This window comes from Rhinolophus sinicus, chromosome 1, assembly GCF_057876585.1.
Source record: "Rhinolophus sinicus isolate RSI-liver-muscle chromosome 1, RSI-T2T, whole genome shotgun sequence".
NCBI lineage: Eukaryota > Metazoa > Chordata > Mammalia > Chiroptera > Rhinolophidae > Rhinolophus > Rhinolophus sinicus.
The window spans coordinates 89,966,500-89,985,129 of NC_142501.1; the positions used below are offsets into that span (position 1 = coordinate 89,966,500).

Sequence of the window (18,630 nt, forward strand, 5' to 3'; positions counted from 1 at the left end):
AAATCCCAGCTCTGTCACTTTCCAGCTCAGTAATTTGGGGAAAATCCCTAACTTCTCAGAGCTTCCATCCTCTCGGAGGCAAAATGGAAACAGTGCTATGTCTCCTCCTCAGGTGTTGTGGAGAGTGGATAAGGTAATGGGGTGACCCAGGGAAGTGGGTGAGGTAATGGGGAGACCCAGGGAAGTGGATAAGGTAATGGGGAGACCCAGGGAAGTGGGTGAGGTAATGGGGAGACCCAGGGAAGTGGATAAGGTAATGGGGAGACCCAGGGAAGTGGGTGAGGTAATGGGGAGACCCAGGGAAGTGGGTGAGGTAATGGGGAGACCCAGGGAAGTGGGTGAGGTAATGGGGAGACCCAGGGAAGTGGGTGAGGTAATGGGGAGACCCAGGGAAGTGGGTGAGGTAATGGGGAGACCCAGGGAAGTGGATGAAGTAATGGGGAGACCCAGGGAAGTGGGTGAGGTAATGGGGTGACCCAGGGAAGTGGATGAAGTAATGGGGTGACCCAGGGAAGTGGGTGAGGTAATGGGGAGACCCAGGGAAGTGGGTGAGGTAATGGGGAGACCCAGGGAAGTGGGTGAGGTAATGGGGAGACCCAGGGAAGTGGATAAGGTAATGGGGTGACCCAGGGAAGTGGGTGAGGTAATGGGGTGACCCAGGGAAGTGGATGAAGTAATGGGGTGACCCAGGGAAGTGGGTGAGGTAATGGGGAGACCCAGGGAAGTGGGTGAGGTAATGGGGTGACCCAGGGAAGTGGGTGAGGTAATGGGGAGACCCAGGGAAGTGGATAAGGTAATGGGGAGACCCAGGGAAGTGGGTGAGGTAATGGGGCGACCCAGGGAAGTGGGTGAGGTAATGGGGTGACCCAGGGAAGTGGATGAAGTAATGGGGAGACCCAGGGAAGTGGGTGAGGTAATGGGGTGACCCAGGGAAGTGGATGAAGTAATGGGGAGACCCAGGGAAGTGGGTGAGGTAATGGGGTGACCCAGGGAAGTGGATGAAGTAATGGGGAGACCCAGGGAAGTGGGTGAGGTAATGGGGAGACCCAGGGAAGTGGGTGAGGTAATGGGGTGACCCAGGGAAGTGGGTGAGGTAATGGGGTGACCCAGGGAAGTGGGTGAGGTAATGGGGAGACCCAGGGAAGTGGATGAAGTAATGGGGAGACCCAGGGAAGTGGACGAAGTAATGGGGAGACCCAGGGAAGTGGATGAAGTAATGGGGAGACCCAGGGAAGTGGGTGAGGTAATGGGGTGACCCAGGGAAGTGGGTGAGGTAATGGGGCGACCCAGGGAAGTGGGTGAGGTAATGGGGAGACCCAGGGAAGTGGGTGAGGTAATGGGGAGACCCAGGGAAGTGGGTGAGGTAATGGGGCGACCCAGGGAAGTGGATGAAGTAATGGGGAGACCCAGGGAAGTGGGTGAGGTAATGGGGTGACCCAGGGAAGTGGGTGAGGTAATGGGGTGACCCAGGGAAGTGGATAAGGTAATGGGGAGACCCAGGGAAGTGGGTGAGGTAATGGGGTGACCCAGGGAAGTGGGTGAGGTAATGGGGCGACCCAGGGAAGTGGGTGAGGTAATGGGGTGACCCAGGGAAGTGGATGAAGTAATGGGGAGACCCAGGGAAGTGGGTGAGGTAATGGGGTGACCCAGGGAAGTGGGTGAGGTAATGGGGCGACCCAGGGAAGTGGGTGAGGTAATGGGGAGACCCAGGGAAGTGGGTGAGGTAATGGGGTGACCCAGGGAAGTGGATAAGGTAATGGGGAGACCCAGGGAAGTGGGTGAGGTAATGGGGAGACCCAGGGAAGTGGATAAGGTAATGGGGAGACCCAGGGAAGTGGGTGAGGTAATGGGGTGACCCAGGGAAGTGGATGAAGTAATGGGGAGACCCAGGGAAGTGGATGAGGTAATGGGGTGACCCAGGGAAGTGGGTGAGGTAATGGGGTGACCCAGGGAAGTGGATGAAGTAATGGGGAGACCCAGGGAAGTGGATGAAGTAATGGGGAGACCCAGGGAAGTGGATGAAGTAATGGGGAGACCCAGGGAAGTGGGTGAGGTAATGGGGTGACCCAGGGAAGTGGGTGAGGTAATGGGGAGACCCAGGGAAGTGGATAAGGTAATGGGGAGACCCAGGGAAGTGGGTGAGGTAATGGGGCGACCCAGGGAAGTGGGTGAGGTAATGGGGTGACCCAGGGAAGTGGGTGAGGTAATGGGGAGACCCAGGGAAGTGGATAAGGTAATGGGGAGACCCAGGGAAGTGGGTGAGGTAATGGGGCGACCCAGGGAAGTGGGTGAGGTAATGGGGAGACCCAGGGAAGTGGGTGAGGTAATGGGGCGACCCAGGGAAGTGGGTGAGGTAATGGGGAGACCCAGGGAAGTGGGTGAGGTAATGGGGTGACCCAGGGAAGTGGGTGAGGTAATGGGGAGACCCAGGGAAGTGGATGAAGTAATGGGGAGACCCAGGGAAGTGGATGAAGTAATGGGGAGACCCAGGGAAGTGGATGAAGTAATGGGGAGACCCAGGGAAGTGGGTGAGGTAATGGGGTGACCCAGGGAAGTGGATGAGGTAATGGGGAGACCCAGGGAAGTGGGTGAGGTAATGGGGAGACCCAGGGAAGTGGGTGAGGTAATGGGGAGACCCAGGGAAGTGGATGAGGTAATGGGGAGACCCAGGGAAGTGGGTGAGGTAATGGGGAGACCCAGGGAAGTGGGTGAGGTAATGGGGAGACCCAGGGAAGTGGGTGAGGTAATGGGGAGACCCAGGGAAGTGGGTGAGGTAATGGGGTGACCCAGGGAAGTGGGTGAGGTAATGGGGTGACCCAGGGAAGTGGATGAGGTAATGGGGTGACCCAGGGAAGTGGATGAAGTAATGGGGAGACCCAGGGAAGTGGATGAGGTAATGGGGTGACCCAGGGAAGTGGGTGAGGTAATGGGGTGACCCAGGGAAGTGGATGAAGTAATGGGGAGACCCAGGGAAGTGGATGAAGTAATGGGGTGACCCAGGGAAGTGGGTGAGGTAATGGGGTGACCCAGGGAAGTGGGTGAGGTAATGGGGTGACCCAGGGAAGTGGGTGAGGTAATGGGGTGACCCAGGGAAGTGGGTGAGGTAATGGGGAGACCCAGGGAAGTGGGTGAGGTAATGGGGTGACCCAGGGAAGTGGGTGAGGTAATGGGGTGACCCAGGGAAGTGGATGAAGTAATGGGGAGACCCAGGGAAGTGGATGAGGTAATGGGGTGACCCAGGGAAGTAGGTGAGGTAATGGGGAGACCCAGGGAAGTGGATGAAGTAATGGGGTGACCCAGGGAAGTGGGTGAGGTAATGGGGTGACCCAGGGAAGTGGGTGAGGTAATGGGGAGACCCAGGGAAGTGGGTGAGGTAATGGGGAGACCCAGGGAAGTGGGTGAGGTAATGGGGAGACCCAGGGAAGTGGGTGAGGTAATGGGGAGACCCAGGGAAGTGGGTGAGGTAATGGGGAGACCCAGGGAAGTGGGTGAGGTAATGGGGAGACCCAGGGAAGTGGATGAAGTAATGGGGAGACCCAGGGAAGTGGATGAAGCAATGGGGAGACCCAGGGAAGTGGGTGAGGTAATGGGGAGACCCAGGGAAGTGGATGAAGTAATGGGGAGACCCAGGGAAGTGGATGAGGTAATGGGGAGACCCAGGGAAGTGGGTGAGGTAATGGGGAGACCCAGGGAAGTGGGTGAGGTAATGGGGTGACCCAGGGAAGTGGGTGAGGTAATGGGGTGACCCAGGGAAGTGGGTGAGGTAATGGGCAACCCAGGGAAGTGCCTAGCACTGGGCCTGACCACCTGCTCATACGGTCCTCAGCATCAGGTGTGGACCTGATAAGGGGGTGGCTGGGAGGGCTGCTGGCCGCCCCCTGGCCTCCCAGCCTTCTCTGTCCTTGTGTGCACAGGAATTCTGCTGAACTCGGAGAGGAGAGCACGGAGGTGCAAAGGATGGAAGATCAAAATTCTCTACATGAAAGATGTGTGAGACTTTCATGGAGACCATATAAAACTTTATAGAAAGACATTAAAGAGAGCTTAATACATGAAGTATACCATGTCCATGAATAGAAACACATGACTGAAATACAATTTACATTCATGAACGGAAATACAGAGATAGCAATTCTCCCCAAGCCGATCAACAGATTCAGTGCAAAGCCAATCAAAATACCAACAGGGTTTGGGAGAGGGAAAGAGGTGGGGAAAGAATTGATCAATTGATTGATTTTTAGTTAAACTAGACAAATTGGTTCCAAAATTTATGCAAAAGAACAAAGGTCCAAGAATAACCAAAACATTCTTTAAAAAGCATAAGATGAGAGGATTTGCCCTACCAGATATCAAGACTTATTATAAAGCTGTAGTAATTCAGACAGTATGGCACAAGGATAAACAAATAGTTCAATGGAAAGACCAGTGGCATTACACATCAGTGGGGAAAGGGGCACAGCCAATCAATGGAGCTAAGAGGCCTGATATATATTTGGGGGGGGAGGGGGAATCAGAGCTCTACCTCACATCGTACACAAATATACATTCCAGATATATTAAAGACTTAAATATAAAAAGAAAAACTTACAGAAATTAAGTATAGGAACTCGTCTTTAATCATTCACAAATTCATTCAACAATTCATGAGTGATTCGTATGTTGTGACAAGCACTGCCCTATTACCAGGGATATAAAGACGCCTGTGAGATATGTATTTGCTAAATAATACATAAAAAGTAAAACCTAACAAAGAAAAGAGACTGATAAATTTGACTATAGTAAAATAAAGAATTTCTGTTAATCAGAAGACCCTATGAAGAAAGTGAAAAGGCATGCTATAAACTGGAAGTTATAAACTGTGTTTGTGATATACTTAAGAGACAACAGGTTAGTATCCAAAACATAAATAAAACTCCTAAAAATTAGTAGGAAAAAGCAAACAACTCAATAGAGAAATGAACAAAAACATAAACAGGCATTCACAGAAAAGAATGGCTAATAAACTTATGAAAAGATGTTCATTAGTAATCAGAGAAATGCAAATTAAAAACATAGTATAGCATTTTGCACCCACTATATTAGAGAATGCCCAAAACTTTCATTTTCAATTAACATTCCACTGGTGGAAATGTCAACTGATACAGTCATTCACTTTGGAAAACAATCTGGCGTTATCTAGTAAAGCTGAAATTCACAAATCCTAAAATTCAGCAATGCCACTCTTTGCCACATACTCTAGAGCAGTTCTCTTTAAAATGTGGTCCATGGAAATGCTTAATGCTCAGGAACTTTTTACAGCAATTTAATATTGCCAGAACATTCACGTGCATGATCAATAAACTCGTTTGGATGTAGGGAGTCACCCGTGGCTTGAGCTGTGTACCACTCATGCTCAGCAGAGCCATACCTGAGACTTGGAAGTAGCAAAGCTGGTCCTTCAGATACTTTCAGAAGCACTTTCCTAGAGAAACTCTTGCATATTTGTGCCAGGAGACTTGTACGAGAATGTTCACAGCAGCATGTTTAAAAAGAAGGAACTAACCCAAATGCTCATCACCAGAAGAGTTGCAGGGTACTCATGTACTGGAATACACAGCACAGTGAGAATAAATGTGCTGTGGCCACACCTATCAATGTGAATGAATCAATAAACATAACATTGAATTCTTTTTTAATTCAGACTGATTCCATCTGTCAAAATTTTAAAAACAAGCCAAGCCAAATGATGTGATGTTGAAGGATGCCTACAAATGTGGACAAACTATAAAGAACTACACTTAACACAAAATTTAAGGATATGGTCCTCTCTAGGGAGGATGGGGGAGTGCTCTGGGAGGAACACACAGGGGCCTCACAGCGATAGCTAATGTTTTATTTCTGAAACTACATAGTGGGTACATGTTCATTCTATAATTTTCAAACTATCTGAACTTACATATGATATATTCCACAATTTGAAAAAAATTTTTAAGTAATTGTTTTTCTGGTTAGCAAAGCTGGGACCTGGATTCCTACGTGCCCTGTCTTTGAGTCACCTCAGGTCACAGGCCAAGTTGCCCAGCAAAGTCCAATCCTGAGTATGCCAGAGAGGTGATCTCCCTTCGGAACACCCAGGGCAGAGGGCCCATGGGGACCCTGCAATATGCCCACTGGCCTCCTGGTCTGATCCTCGTCTGATCCACTGCACCGAGACCAAAGGGAGGCCGAGGAAGTGAGTGGACGGCCCCTGACGGAGGCCAGAGGGACACATGCATACAGCACAGCAGGTATAGCTGCAGGCCCGGCTCTGAGACTACTCCCCTCCCCCCTGCCTTCCACTTCCATCTTCTAATTGATCTGCCTAGACCTCCCACTTCCCCATTTCTCCTACATATTCCTAAGACTAGACGACATTCAGAACAATCTCCAGCCTAAAGAGACGTCTGGGGCTACTTCCAGGGCTCCAAAGCGCTGGCCGGCACTGGCACTCCAGCTCCAGGGCATCTAACTTACTGCTAGAGGGGGCTACCTGTTCATACGCTGGCACTGCAGGGAGGGCAGTGATAACAACTGCAGGCGCCAGTCACTGAGTGCAATATGCCAGCCTCCTGCTGAGCAGGGCACCCACACAAGCACGCATTCCTTCCTCTGGGCCCCATCCAGCCCTGAAGAGGGCCGATACTGTTGTACACGATGAAACCCACACACTGAGAGGTTAAGGATACCTTCAAAACATAGGCCTTGCTCCTGGAGGCTGACTCGTAGGTGCGTGGCAGGGGCGGGAGGGGCATGGCCTCTGTCAGGTAAAAGCTGTCCGGCTGATTTCTACCCGCTAGTAAGAAGGCCTGCAGCAGAGGGAAAGCTCTCTGAAGGCAGAAGCCATGTCTCTGTTTCCCTGGGCCAGCCACCCCTCATCAGACCCTCCAATAGGGGCTCCCCACTCGGTACTGAGCCAGTAAACTACCCAGTGCGCGAGCGATGATGTGACATTTTGACTCTCACCTGAAGTCCCACACCTAGTCAGAGAAAGGGTGGGGGGTGACAGCCATATCTCTACCCTGGGCTGCTCCCCTGGCTGCAGATCTGCTCACCCTCCAGACCACGTGCCATTTTTAACATCGAGGCCCCAACCCCCACCACTTCTACTAGCAGATTAGCTTTCAAATGTGAGCTGAGACAAAGCTGGCTCAGAAGACTTAACTCTGCCCGACGGGTTTAGCTCAGCTTCAAAGCTTCCTAACTGGAACCAAATAAGCGGCAGATTGCAGCTGGAAGGGAGAGGCCGAACGGGGGGAGAAGGGCATCTCGGCGAGCTGGCTTACCTACACAACAGCTTGCAGCCTGAGCGGCACAGCAAGACCTGTCGTGGCCGTCACTGCCAGGCGCAAAAACAAAGCATCCCCTTCCTCAGAGCCTGGAGCCAAAGTGAAGAGCACCCCCAGGCACTGGGGCACACTTCACAGCAGAGTGGGGCCTCCTTGTTCTCAGAGCCCTGCCACACTCAGCACCCCAGGCAGCCCCTCCCCACTGGCACCACCCAGGCAGATTCCACCCTTTGTTTCTCTGCATTCAGCCCATTTCACACATGCAGGGAGCTCTGTTGCTCCCCCTGGACTGCAAGCTCTCCCCCAGCACAGGCTCTACACCATCCTGTCTCCATCTCTCTCCACCCGTCTTCCTTGCCTGGACCCCTGCCCTCATTTATCCTGCAAACTCCTATTCATCCTTCAAAATCCAGGCATCATTTGCTCTACTCTGTTACCTCTGTATCTTGTCTCTATTAAGCAATATTAATGACTCTATTAGGTGGCTCTACTGAGCACCTACTGCTCAGAACTGTCATTATCTGTTTGTGTGTCTCACTTCTCCATGGGACTCTGAGCAGCTCCAGGTGCTCCATAAACGTACGCGTGTGCACTAGCCACACAGCATCCCATCAGTCCTCTCAGTAGAAGAAACAGAAAAGATACATAATTCACTAGCTCTCTTTTCCAAACTAGGAAACTCCTAAAAGAAACACAGTTTGTGTTTTCCTCCCATATCTGACAGGAGCAAACATTTCAGAGCGGAAGTCAGACAGCCACCCTGCGGGAGTAGGGGAAAGGAAAGGACAAGTGAAGTCAGGCCACCGGGACACCAGGGCCAGGCCTGCTGCTGGGGCAAGGGGAGGTGGCCCCGCTGTCACCCCTCCCTTGGCAGCCCTGTTTTCAAATGCTTGTGGAGGACACGCCAGATGACCTCTCGATTCCACGACTTCCTGGCCCGAGAAAGCTGATCTGCCCTGTGCAAGCCCAGTCAGCCTGTCCTCACCAACTGGAGCCTCCTGTGCACGCAGCAGGCATTCAGTAAATAGTTGTGGCATGAGTGAACAGACTCAACTGGGACCCCAACAGCCCAGTAAGACCCAGAGCCCGCCGCCAAGTTCAGCCAAGGGCAGCCGGCACATGGAGGTACGGCTGGGGAGCACCCCACCCTTGAAGGAGATCTGTGGGGGTTTCTGTGCTCCTGCTGCCCGGTGAGACAGAGGACAGACCTGTGGCCCTTTCCTCAAGGTGGTGACAATGCTCACGCCGATTCAGCCGAGACATTCTCTGCTCTACCCTCTTCCTCCCCACCCCCTCTTGATTGACACCAATGCTGGCTCCGACATGATTTAAAAATAGATATTAAGACAAGGAAGTTTAATTTTTAATGCTTTGGAAAGGAAGTGAACACAGAGCCGGCATTCCCTCATGGCCAGGTTCCAGGGTCTCAGAGCATCCGCCAGGCCCTTCATCTGCCCCTTTCCCCCCAGGCAGAGCCATGCCAGACCCACCCCAAAGAGGGACTTACCACCGCCCTCTGGGAGGACAGCGCGATGGCTCATACCTGAGCACTCCGGGAAGCCTCTGAATGCCTCTTGCTGCCCAGCTGAGGCTGGATCTCCTGTTTAGAGGCCAGGTCTGTACCTGTCCTGTTCAGACCCCTCAGCCCACTCACCATTTCCATTCCCACATAGAAGGCACCCCACAGACTCTTTATGACACCCCAGGCCATCCAGCACCAACTGTGCACAGACCCCCGTCCTGGGCACCACAGACCAACAGGGAGCCAGTACCAAACATTCGCCTCAAATGTGCTGGAGAGCTTAACCCAGCTGCCTGATCCCAGAGGGCAAGTGGACAGTGCGAGAGGGACTGAGCCACAAAGGCCTGACCCCGAGGGGTGGATAATCAGGGTGCCACCCAGCACCCTACCTGGGGCAGCCCTGTGCCAACCTTTCCCCTGCTCCAGCATGTACACTGAAACTGCCTCCTTACCTAAGTGGCCTTTATTAAGGGAGCAACCCACAAGGAATAGACTTTCTGTTGGGGCCAGAATGTCACTGCTCTGCCTGCCATGGCTTAAAGTGATGGGACAGCTCTGCTGGCAAGCATGAAAAGTAACCACTACCCTGAGTGGCAATTATGCTGGCAATCCCAGTCCCACCGCCACCCCTCCGTATGGGACAGGAGCTGGACGTGGGTGGGAGGAGCTAGGCTGGGATCAGAGAAGGGGACTCAGGCCCCCAGCACTCAGAGCCCATGTTATCCTCTCCCTCCCCCTTTGCCCTCTTGGGGGGGCTTAGATTCACTTAACCTCTCCCTGGAGCATCCCACCAGAGACTCCAGGAGGACTCAGAGATGTCTGACTGAGGGAAATACCCCAGTGGTCCCACTGCGGGGAGAAAGAACTTGGGGTCAGTTTGATTACTAGTGGAGAGGACGTCAGGATGGGGAAACTTCTGTCCCAGTCAGGCCTCCTATTTCCTTTCCACCAAGTAGCCAGCATCCTGTTGGCCCTGAGGATCAGGGTGAGGAGTGCAGGGGAGAAGAAGAGGTGGTACTCAGTCAGGAATGACCACTGGCTGCCCCTCCTCAGCCCCCACCATCTATTTCAGGCCCTCAGAAATGCCATCCTGGGTGCCAGCCAACAGGGTGAAGTCAGCAGTGCCAGAAGCAACCTGGACCCCCACCCCGCAGCAGGCAGGCACCCAGCAGAGCTCCACCTCCCACCCTGCCCTCACCAATACCAACACCCCGGAACCTCCACCCACTGGCAAGGAACCAGCGAATCGCAGGCCTGGGAGGGGTTGCAGTGTGAGACCACTGCCCTGGGAACCTGCCCAGCCGGCTCGGAGGTGGCAGCGCTGGGTCTAGAGAACTATCAGGTAGGCTCCAGGATCTAAGGAAAATCTCTATCACTGATTGCAGGCCTCAGGTTCAACTCTAATGCCTCAGAAAAGCCTCTTTTTAGAATCTGAGCCATGAGACTAGAAAAAGTGGTGTCTGCTGACCTAACAGTTGCCCGGGGTACTGGAGAACTCAGCTCTGACCAGCCCCACACTCCTCCCCACCCACCTCTCACTCACCTCCCGTCTTTCCCTCCCTGTGTGCGCTGGGAGAAGCAGAGGCCTCCCAGGGGTCCTGCCCCACCTGCCTCTGGCCCAAGCAGTTTCTCTTCTCATTTGGCTCTTTCCTCTGCTCCTTCTCCCGTATCAGGCCCAAGCATCTGACCACAGGAAGTCTTCGAGTAAAGCTCAGGGACCCACCTGCCCAAATCCTGGCTAACACACCACTGCACCTGCTCTTCCAGCTCTCGATATATGCTCTTCACACACAGGCATCCATTGCTACACTTTCCATCTTTCCTAAGGTCTATGTCCCATTTCATCATCTCACACGCTACGAGCAGAAAAGAACTTTGAGAGTCAATTTTTGCCAGCTCATAGCATGTCATGGGAATGCTGAAAACATTAAGTAATCAGAATAGTCAGAGACGAGGAGAGAGCAACTCCTTCCCTGGTAAGAGAGTTGTGGTAGGCACCTTCTAATTAGGAAGAGATAACAAGTCCTCTCACTATAGACCATAAAGGAAGGCCACTCCACTGACCAGCTCATTAACCTCTGCCAAGCTTTTAAGGGACGATGGAAAGAACTGCTCGTCACCCCAGAGCTAAGGTGCTAGGAGGGCCTTCATCACGGGCAAGTCCCTGCCAAGTGGGACTTGGGATCCCTGCAACACAATAACATGTGGACTTACCACTCTGGCCCTCCATTCATTTACTCACAAACATATAATGAGTGCCTACTAAGTGCAGGGCACAGACTATTGTGCTGCCATGGGAGGAGGTCTCTAAACCAAGTTGAGACCATCCTGTAGAAGAAAGGAGCCTCAGCGGTTATACCCACTGCCGCCAGCAGGTGGCAGGGTGGGGGTGGGGAGGAGAGCTGCTGAGACTGGCCAAGGCACTGAGTGAGCATCCTCAGGAAGGTCTTTCTAGAAAGTGTGATGATATGTAGAGTGGGGCAAGGCTCAAAGGGGCTATGAACAGGGCAGAAAGAGAAGCTGTGCACAATGAAAGCACAGTGTTCATGTAAATCCAAAGGCACCGGAAAAATATACACCAGTGCTTGGCTCACACTGATGCTGACGAGTGAGTCAGAGGACCAGGAGCACTTGCCCAAAGGTGGCCACGAAGTCATTCTTGGCAGTCCAGTATTTCTGCCCGTTCCCACAAAACCTTTGCTACAGGACAGGTAATACACTAAGAGTAGTGGCTGGAGGGCCACGCCAGACCATGGAGACACCCAGGGAAATCCAGCTCAAATCATTTCAGACCAGGCTCCTCGAAAGAGAAGCAGCGGCCAGTGCCCAAGGCAGGGCAGGGGACTCCCTCCCCAGAGAGAAGGCAAGGATCCAGGATGTCCCATACCTAATGAGATGAGGAGATGAGGGAGACCATCACGACAGCCCACCACTTCCCATTAGACTGGAAAGGACACCTAGTCCTTAAGAGATAATGAGATTTGACCAAGGTCACACAAGAAGCTAACACAGAACCAAGACTAGAACCATCTTCTTCCCGCCCAGACTGAGTTTTCTCCTCTGTGGGAAAAGTCACGCCCCCAACACACCCAAAAAAGTTTTTCACTTAAAGCCGGTCACTTCCCACAAGTGTTGAACACCAAAGCACAACTGTTTCTACCCAGCTTCACTGGGAATGACTTTCTCCTGTCTCCAGTTCTCCTCCTGGACCACGGGCAGCTGACAGCCTCCAGCAGGCAAGAGGACAGGCCCTGGGGCAGAGCCAAACATCTGTGCTGACTGTGTCTGGGCTCTGGCGAAGAAAGGCGGAGGCAGCAATTGGGATGAAGGAACAATTAGCTATGAAGTTAAGAAGTTTTCAAATTTGCCTAACTAGTATTTCTTTTTTTTTATTAGTTTCAGGTGCACAAAACAATGTACTAGTTAGACATTTATCATTTATATTCCTCACACATGAATGTGTGTGCTGCGTACACAGCCTCCAGAATCAGATGGTAGGGAACAATTCTGAGCTGCCCCACCCCCTGACACCTTCTCTAGAAAAGAATCTCTCACCAAGGATGGGGCAGTGCTAATTGTCCCCCTTTCTCCCTTCCAGTCTCTGGGGTTCCCACAGCACTGAGTGCTGGCGAAGCACATGGCCAGCCGGCTCCCCCCGCCCAGGCCACTGCAATCCCTCAAAAGCAGCTGCCTGCCACCGGACGGCAGCATCCCTCCCACACCCTCCTTTCCCCACAAGCCCTAACTCAGGGCCATATCTGCAGGCTAGCAAGTGAGTCTCTTGGCTCGGGACAGGGGCTGCCGCTCCTTTTCCTGGAGTACGAGGATGTGACCTCTACCATCCCCACCTCATGCTCAGAAAATGCTGCAGGTGGTGTTCTTGTATATTCCGGAGGAACACTCAGAAGACACTCAGGAGGCCACCCACACTTGTGTCTTCCTTCAATTCAGGGTCACAGCTGTTAAAGAGTCTGACCCCACACCTAGTGCTGCAGGTTACCCTGCGGGAGGCACTTCCACAATGGGTTTCTTATGGGGGAGGAGGTGGCTGCAAACTTTGCCAGCCTCCTAGGAATAGAGTAAGTCTCCTGGAAGACAGGCAAGTTGGGGCCTCCATGCAGCCACCGAGGAGAGAGAGGAAGAGAAAGACACAAGGACGAAGGGGCAAAATGATTTAAAAAAAAAAAAAAAAAAAACACCACCTACCGTAGTGCAGAGAGCAGAGCAATGCAGCACCGAAGAGGAAAAAGGTATCACGCTACGGCGGGCAAAAAAGAGGAGAGGAGGCAAAGGGAGGGCTCGGCCCAAGGACTCACCCAGAATATCAAATTGAAGAGGAACATCAGGTACTTCAAGCAGCAGAGGCAGCCCCTGGCCATGTTGCACTTCTTAAATTCTAGGAGGAAAACAAAGGACAGGTCCAGGTAAAACACCACGTACTTGCTGCCTTTGGGGGCATTGTACTTGTCAGTCTTGACGCCAGCCTCGGCGCGGCTCTGGCCCCGGGAGCCCGCCGTGCCGTAGAAGGCGCCGGCCGTGAAGCCGCGGCCGAACGGGCGGCCCGAGGTGGACGGTTTGGCAAAGTCCGAGTCCTTGCTGTCCAAAGATGGACTCCGGTGGATCGAAGAATCCTCGCTACTCGACTTCTCCATGCTCGCGGCGTTCCCGGGGGGCGCGAGGGGCGGGGGGCATCGCTCGGAGTGGGACGGAGGGGGCGCCCAAGCCGTAGCCTTGCACGCCCCCTCTCTGTACCGGGACGCACTCTGGGTCGGACCCGGTGCACAGTGGGGGGGACTCTGCCTCTTGGAAGGCGCCCGGCTCCCAGCCGGCTGGCCCGGGAGGGCTCTGCGGCTCGGCTCTCCGCGCGCTCGCGGGCGCTCTCTGGGAACTGACTGGCCTGCGTAACTTAGCGTCTTTGGGGAGGCTGCAATTTGATTTCTCTTCCCAGAGCGTCAGCTCGCCTCCCGGTACACTGGCCGCTTCATGCAAAGCACCAGGGCTCGGGGATCCAGGCTCTCTGGGTACACCTCGCCCAGCCCAAGCAGCGGTGCTGAGCCCGACCACTTTGCTGGCTCTCCGCCTCCTTTCTCTCCTCGACTTTGCGGAGCTGCTCGCCAGCCCTGGGCTGGCCGGGCGCGCGGCGGGCAGTGCCGGGGGATCCGCCGCAGCTGCCACTGCTGGGCTTCCCTGCGAAATCCCAGCCCCGACTCCCGACTCCGAAATCGCCCAGAGCCCCCTGGCCGGGCCCTTGGCCCCGCCCCCTGCTTTGCATTCAACCAATAAGCGCAAGGCCTGCCAGCAGGGGGTGGGGGGTAGCCTCCCCCCTCCCCAATGACACCATATCTTTAATAGGATTAGCGTTCTGCTATGTGCCTACACCCGTGTGCCACGAACTCTCGCTAAATGTCAAGGGCTCGAGCTGGGGGTGAACCAGAACCTTCATGGAAGGCGCTGGTCTCTTCTACGTGAGGAAAGGGGGCGGCAGAGGAAGGGGAATAGTTGGAGGTACCAACCACCCAAGGAAACCGGAGGAAAGGGCTGGGGAGGACTGGAAGGGGAAAGAAGTGCGGCCACTGTCGCCCTGGCCGCCGCCCCCTTTGCACACGGTGGCCTGTCTGACCCGGGGCGCACGGTCTCCCGGCTACACACACACACACACACACACACACACACACACACCCCCACACCCCACGCTATTGCACACGTGGGTCCGTGTACGACGCACCAAGAAGAAGGGACCACAAGAGCGGCGTGAGATGTGGGAGAGACGTTTGGGGCCTCCACGGGGCGCGCGCCGCCCTCCCCGCCCCCTCTGCGTGCACGCGCGCGCGCACGTCTCCGCGAGGCTCCTGCAGCTGCGCGAGTCCCCCTCCCCCGCCCGGCGTTCCCGGGTGGGACGCCACGCGGGTTGGGACCGCCGCCAGGCTGAAGAGTAGGTGGCCGAGGTGGTGTCCTGCCCATGCCAAGAGTGATGTAGGAGTGCTCTTGGCCACAGGCTGGGTCCTCTCCGGTAAGGAGTACCCGAGAGGAGCTGGTCAGGGAAACAGCAGGAAGAAGGCTCTTGCTAGGGGCTTGGGAACATCTAGGAGGCGACTTCATCCCACCATAAAACACTGCGCATGGGGCAGCATCCGCTGGGCTTGTGCAGAAAGTCTGCCCTGCCGACCTGGGCTACCACAGTGGCAAACAAAGACTAGAAACTTGGGGGGTGAGGAGCTCACCTCACTTTCCTGCCACCACCAAGAGAGTGTTGAGAGCGCAGGGCCAAGTCCCACTAGACTCTGTATCCCCAACGCCTGGCTTGGCCTGCGGGGGGCGCTACACAGGGATGGCTGGATAGAGAATTCATGCCCTCCGCGTGGTGTGTGAAATGGCCTCCGCCGATCCCATCAGACACTTATCCCACACCTGCTTCACTGTGCTGAGTACAGGGCCAGGCCCTTGAGGAAACAGGTGTAAGGTGTGCTGCTCCCTGCCCTTCACACCACACACACAATCGAATCAGAGGCAGAAGGACGTCCATCACCAAGGCCACGCTGGAAGAGAGCTACCACAACTGGGCAAGGGGAGGGTGACATTTACTCCCACCAGAAGGACTTCAAACCCTCATCACAGGGCTGCTGCCGTGGCTCTGCGGTGGCCCTGCGCAGGCTCCCAGGCAGGCCTACGACCTAGGGGGTATGATCAGTCAGGTTCTGAGCGCAGCTCAGCTTCTTTCCAGGGGCGGGCAGTGCTGTTACTATTCTGAGCCGGGTCCCCACTCAGAGGACAGCCCAGCGATGAAACCAAGTGTATGTCACAGACATCATCTTGCTGTCTCCTGGTTGGGCACAAGGTCCTGTGGGTGCCATCTACGGGGGGGGGGGGGGGGGGGCAGATGTCTGGCTGGCTCCTCTCAGAGCCCACAGCCACCTGACTGAAATGGCTAACACCTTTTTTCCTCTGCAGCCTCTACCGGAAGGCCCCTGAGGTCTCACAGCCGCCACTTCATTCTTACAACATGTCTTCTTTGATGCAGGAGAGGTCATTTACCAGCTGGACTGGGTGTCAGGAGACCTGTTCTTTACTCTTAGCTCAGTTTGTAGCTGTGTGATCAAGGGCAAGGTAGTTGGCCTTCCTGAGCTCCCGTTTCCTCCTCTTTAAAATGGGGATTAATAAAGCCTGCCCCCGGAGGTGTCCTGAGAATAAAGTGAGCTGGCACATGTGGGAACAGTCCGAGGACTGTAAGCGCTGAACAAATATAAGGGGCTGTTATTACTAGCCTCACATGGGGATTTGGTGTCAGCTGGCCCCGTCTACTTTCTTTTTTTTTATCTCTCTTCTCCCCAACTCACACCTCAATAGCCTCCCCACTGTCATTTCTGCTTATAAATAGATTTGTTCCAGTAACTATTTCCTCAGCAACTGGGGGATTGGGGGGGAGCAGAGAGTGAAGGACAATAGGCAGGTAAGAGAGGAGCCTGCCCAGTATAACAGTTCTGCTCCCTCCTGGTCACACTTGTCAAAAGGGCACTCAAGTCCCATTCTTCAGTCTATTAACAAAGTTTCAGTGAGGTCCCATCAGGGCATCCAGTTTAGTCATCATCAGAATAATAAGAACAACTTAGATTTATTATAAACCCTCACTATATCCCAGACACCAGGCTTTACACAACGTAACTCACTGAATCCTCGTGACAACCCTATGAGATAGCTGTGGTTATTAGCCCGTTTCACAGATAAACAAACTGTGGTTTCAAAGCTCACATTCTTTACTCTTTGGGACTCTAAATGTAGTTCCTGCACTTGGAAATCTTCCAGTCTAACAGACTCTAAAAGCACACAGGGAACCTGAAATCGCATGTCCTGTTGAGAGCTCATTATATAAAAGGACCCTGAGTATGGGGCAAAAGGCAGAAGTGTGCTTGGGAGGTGCCACTGGACAGATGATCAGCTAAGGTGAGTCCCCAAGGAGATGGCCCTGAGTTATAGAGGGTTGGAAGAACGAAGAGGTGCAGGGAGAATGTAGTCCGCAAGCCAGAAGCTAGTCCATGAAAGGAGACAGCTTGGACAAAGCTGGGAGAGGAGGTATAGGAAGGCAGGTTTAGCATCTGTCCTTCCTCCCACCACAAACAAGCCATGCATTCGTAATAGATTGTTCATCATGAGCAGGACACTAAGCCAGGAGCCTGGAAGATACAAAGATGTGTGAGGCATGGTCGCAGGCCTCAAGAAGCTCACAAGCTAGCCAAAGAGACCAGCCTTTACCCCCACGCCAAGCACCAACAGAAGCCCAAAGCAGACTGAGCTAGCAAGCCTGTGCCATGCTAGGACCACCAAAGAGCTGGCCCTCGGACCCTCCCCTTGCAGAGGGCTCTCTGGAGTGGGTGTGGAAGAGGGAGGGCATTATCTAGGAAGGAGTGGGTATGGTACATTCCAGGGCAATGAGGATTCAGGACTGACTAAAGCAGGAGAATGTGCCTGGGAGTCAAAGTGAGCTACTGTGCGAGGCATTGCATGACACATGAAGAGTCCGGACTTTGGCCGGGAGCTTCCCAAGCAGTGGGGGCACATCACAAAATTGGTGCCCTAGGAAGCTACGCCTGTCAGTAGGGTGGAGGAGTGGCCAGAATACCAGATGCTATGGTTTACCTCAGTTTCTTAGATTTGGGTACAGAAGGAGCCACCGGAGAGAAAAGGTAAGCCACTCTCCTGCCTCCTCCCGACCCTCAACCACTCGCATGTCAGAAGAGCCAGAAGGCACAGGCTGCCCTTGACATCTCTGAGCATGTGAACAAGGCAGAGCTGCCTTTTCTTTCTTTAATAACAAAAAACATGAAGTAAGTACAGAATTCCCAGAGGGGAGGAAGAGAAGTGAATACGTAAAATCAACATGCAACATCTCTGCTGACTGGCAACTAGGGAGATGTGGGCTTCAGAGTAAATGCCAAGCTCTGTCTGCCTCTCACTGAATTTCTCAGGCTCGCAGTGCGAGACAGAGCTCAATCTTTGGTCTCTCATGTACCCACACACAGTCAGAGCTGATGGGCCAACACGGATCCCTTCTGGACCTGTGCTGACTATTTCTGTATGGGGCAGTGTGTGCAGCTGACGAAGTCTCCTGTCCCTCTAGGCCTCCAGCAAGGCTGCCTCACCCAGAATTTACATTACACACCATGTGGCACTTACTGTCCTAAGGAATGTGTGAGATGGGCTGCTATGATAGGAGAAGGGAGACTCCCTTCACTCCAGTATTTAAACTCCAAAATTGGGATCTTCTTCAGTGATACAGAAAAAACTGTAACTGCTCAGCAAACCATTTACCTCCGGTGCCAAGAGTGAGGGCAGGCGGCAGAGATCCATAGCAGGGGGCCCACACCCTGAGAAGTCTGCGTGCAGATCCGCTTAGCAGGGGGTGGTGAGGAGGGTCCAGAGGCAGAGGCGAGTCAGCTACGCTATGGAAATTGAACAGCTAGAACGGCATGTGTTACCGCTTGACCAGGATTCAGGACCAACAACAATGGTGAAAGAAGGTAGAAAAGAGCTAAAGGTAGTTTTGTTTTTCATTTGTTTAGTTTCTGAGCCTAGTAAGGAAAACAAACAAACAGGGTTCGGCTGCAGCGGGAGGGTCACAGTTAGATAGAGGGACAGTCTACCAGGGGTGGCCGGGTACCTCCTCTGTGGAGAGGCCTGCTCTCCCTCCTTTGGGCTCCCCAGCCCTTTGTTCAGGCTGCAATGACTGTTTGCCCACCTGCCCCTGGTCTGGCCACTGGGCTTCTCAAAAAGGTAGGGACTGTGTCTTAATCATTTCACCACCCAACCCAG

The 18,630-nt window shown here is 53.7% G+C and overlaps 1 protein-coding gene across 4 annotated transcripts in view; it reads right to left on the bottom strand.

Moving 5' to 3' along the window:
• TSPAN9 (tetraspanin 9) overlaps positions 1-18,630 on the bottom strand; it is a 195,771-nt gene that overhangs the window by 73,204 nt on the left and 103,937 nt on the right. For 2 of the 4 annotated variants that reach the window (XM_088801424.1, XM_088801420.1), the window contains one exon: positions 13,143-13,222. The exons of 1 other annotated variant lie outside the window; for it this stretch is intronic. In XM_088801424.1, coding sequence (XP_088657550.1) covers positions 13,143-13,205 — 63 coding nt within the window. In that variant the 5' untranslated portion in view covers positions 13,206-13,222. Of the gene's footprint in view, positions 1-13,142; positions 14,046-18,630 lie in introns of those variants that run through there. One more of the 4 variants, XM_019717419.3, reaches the window with a different exon arrangement.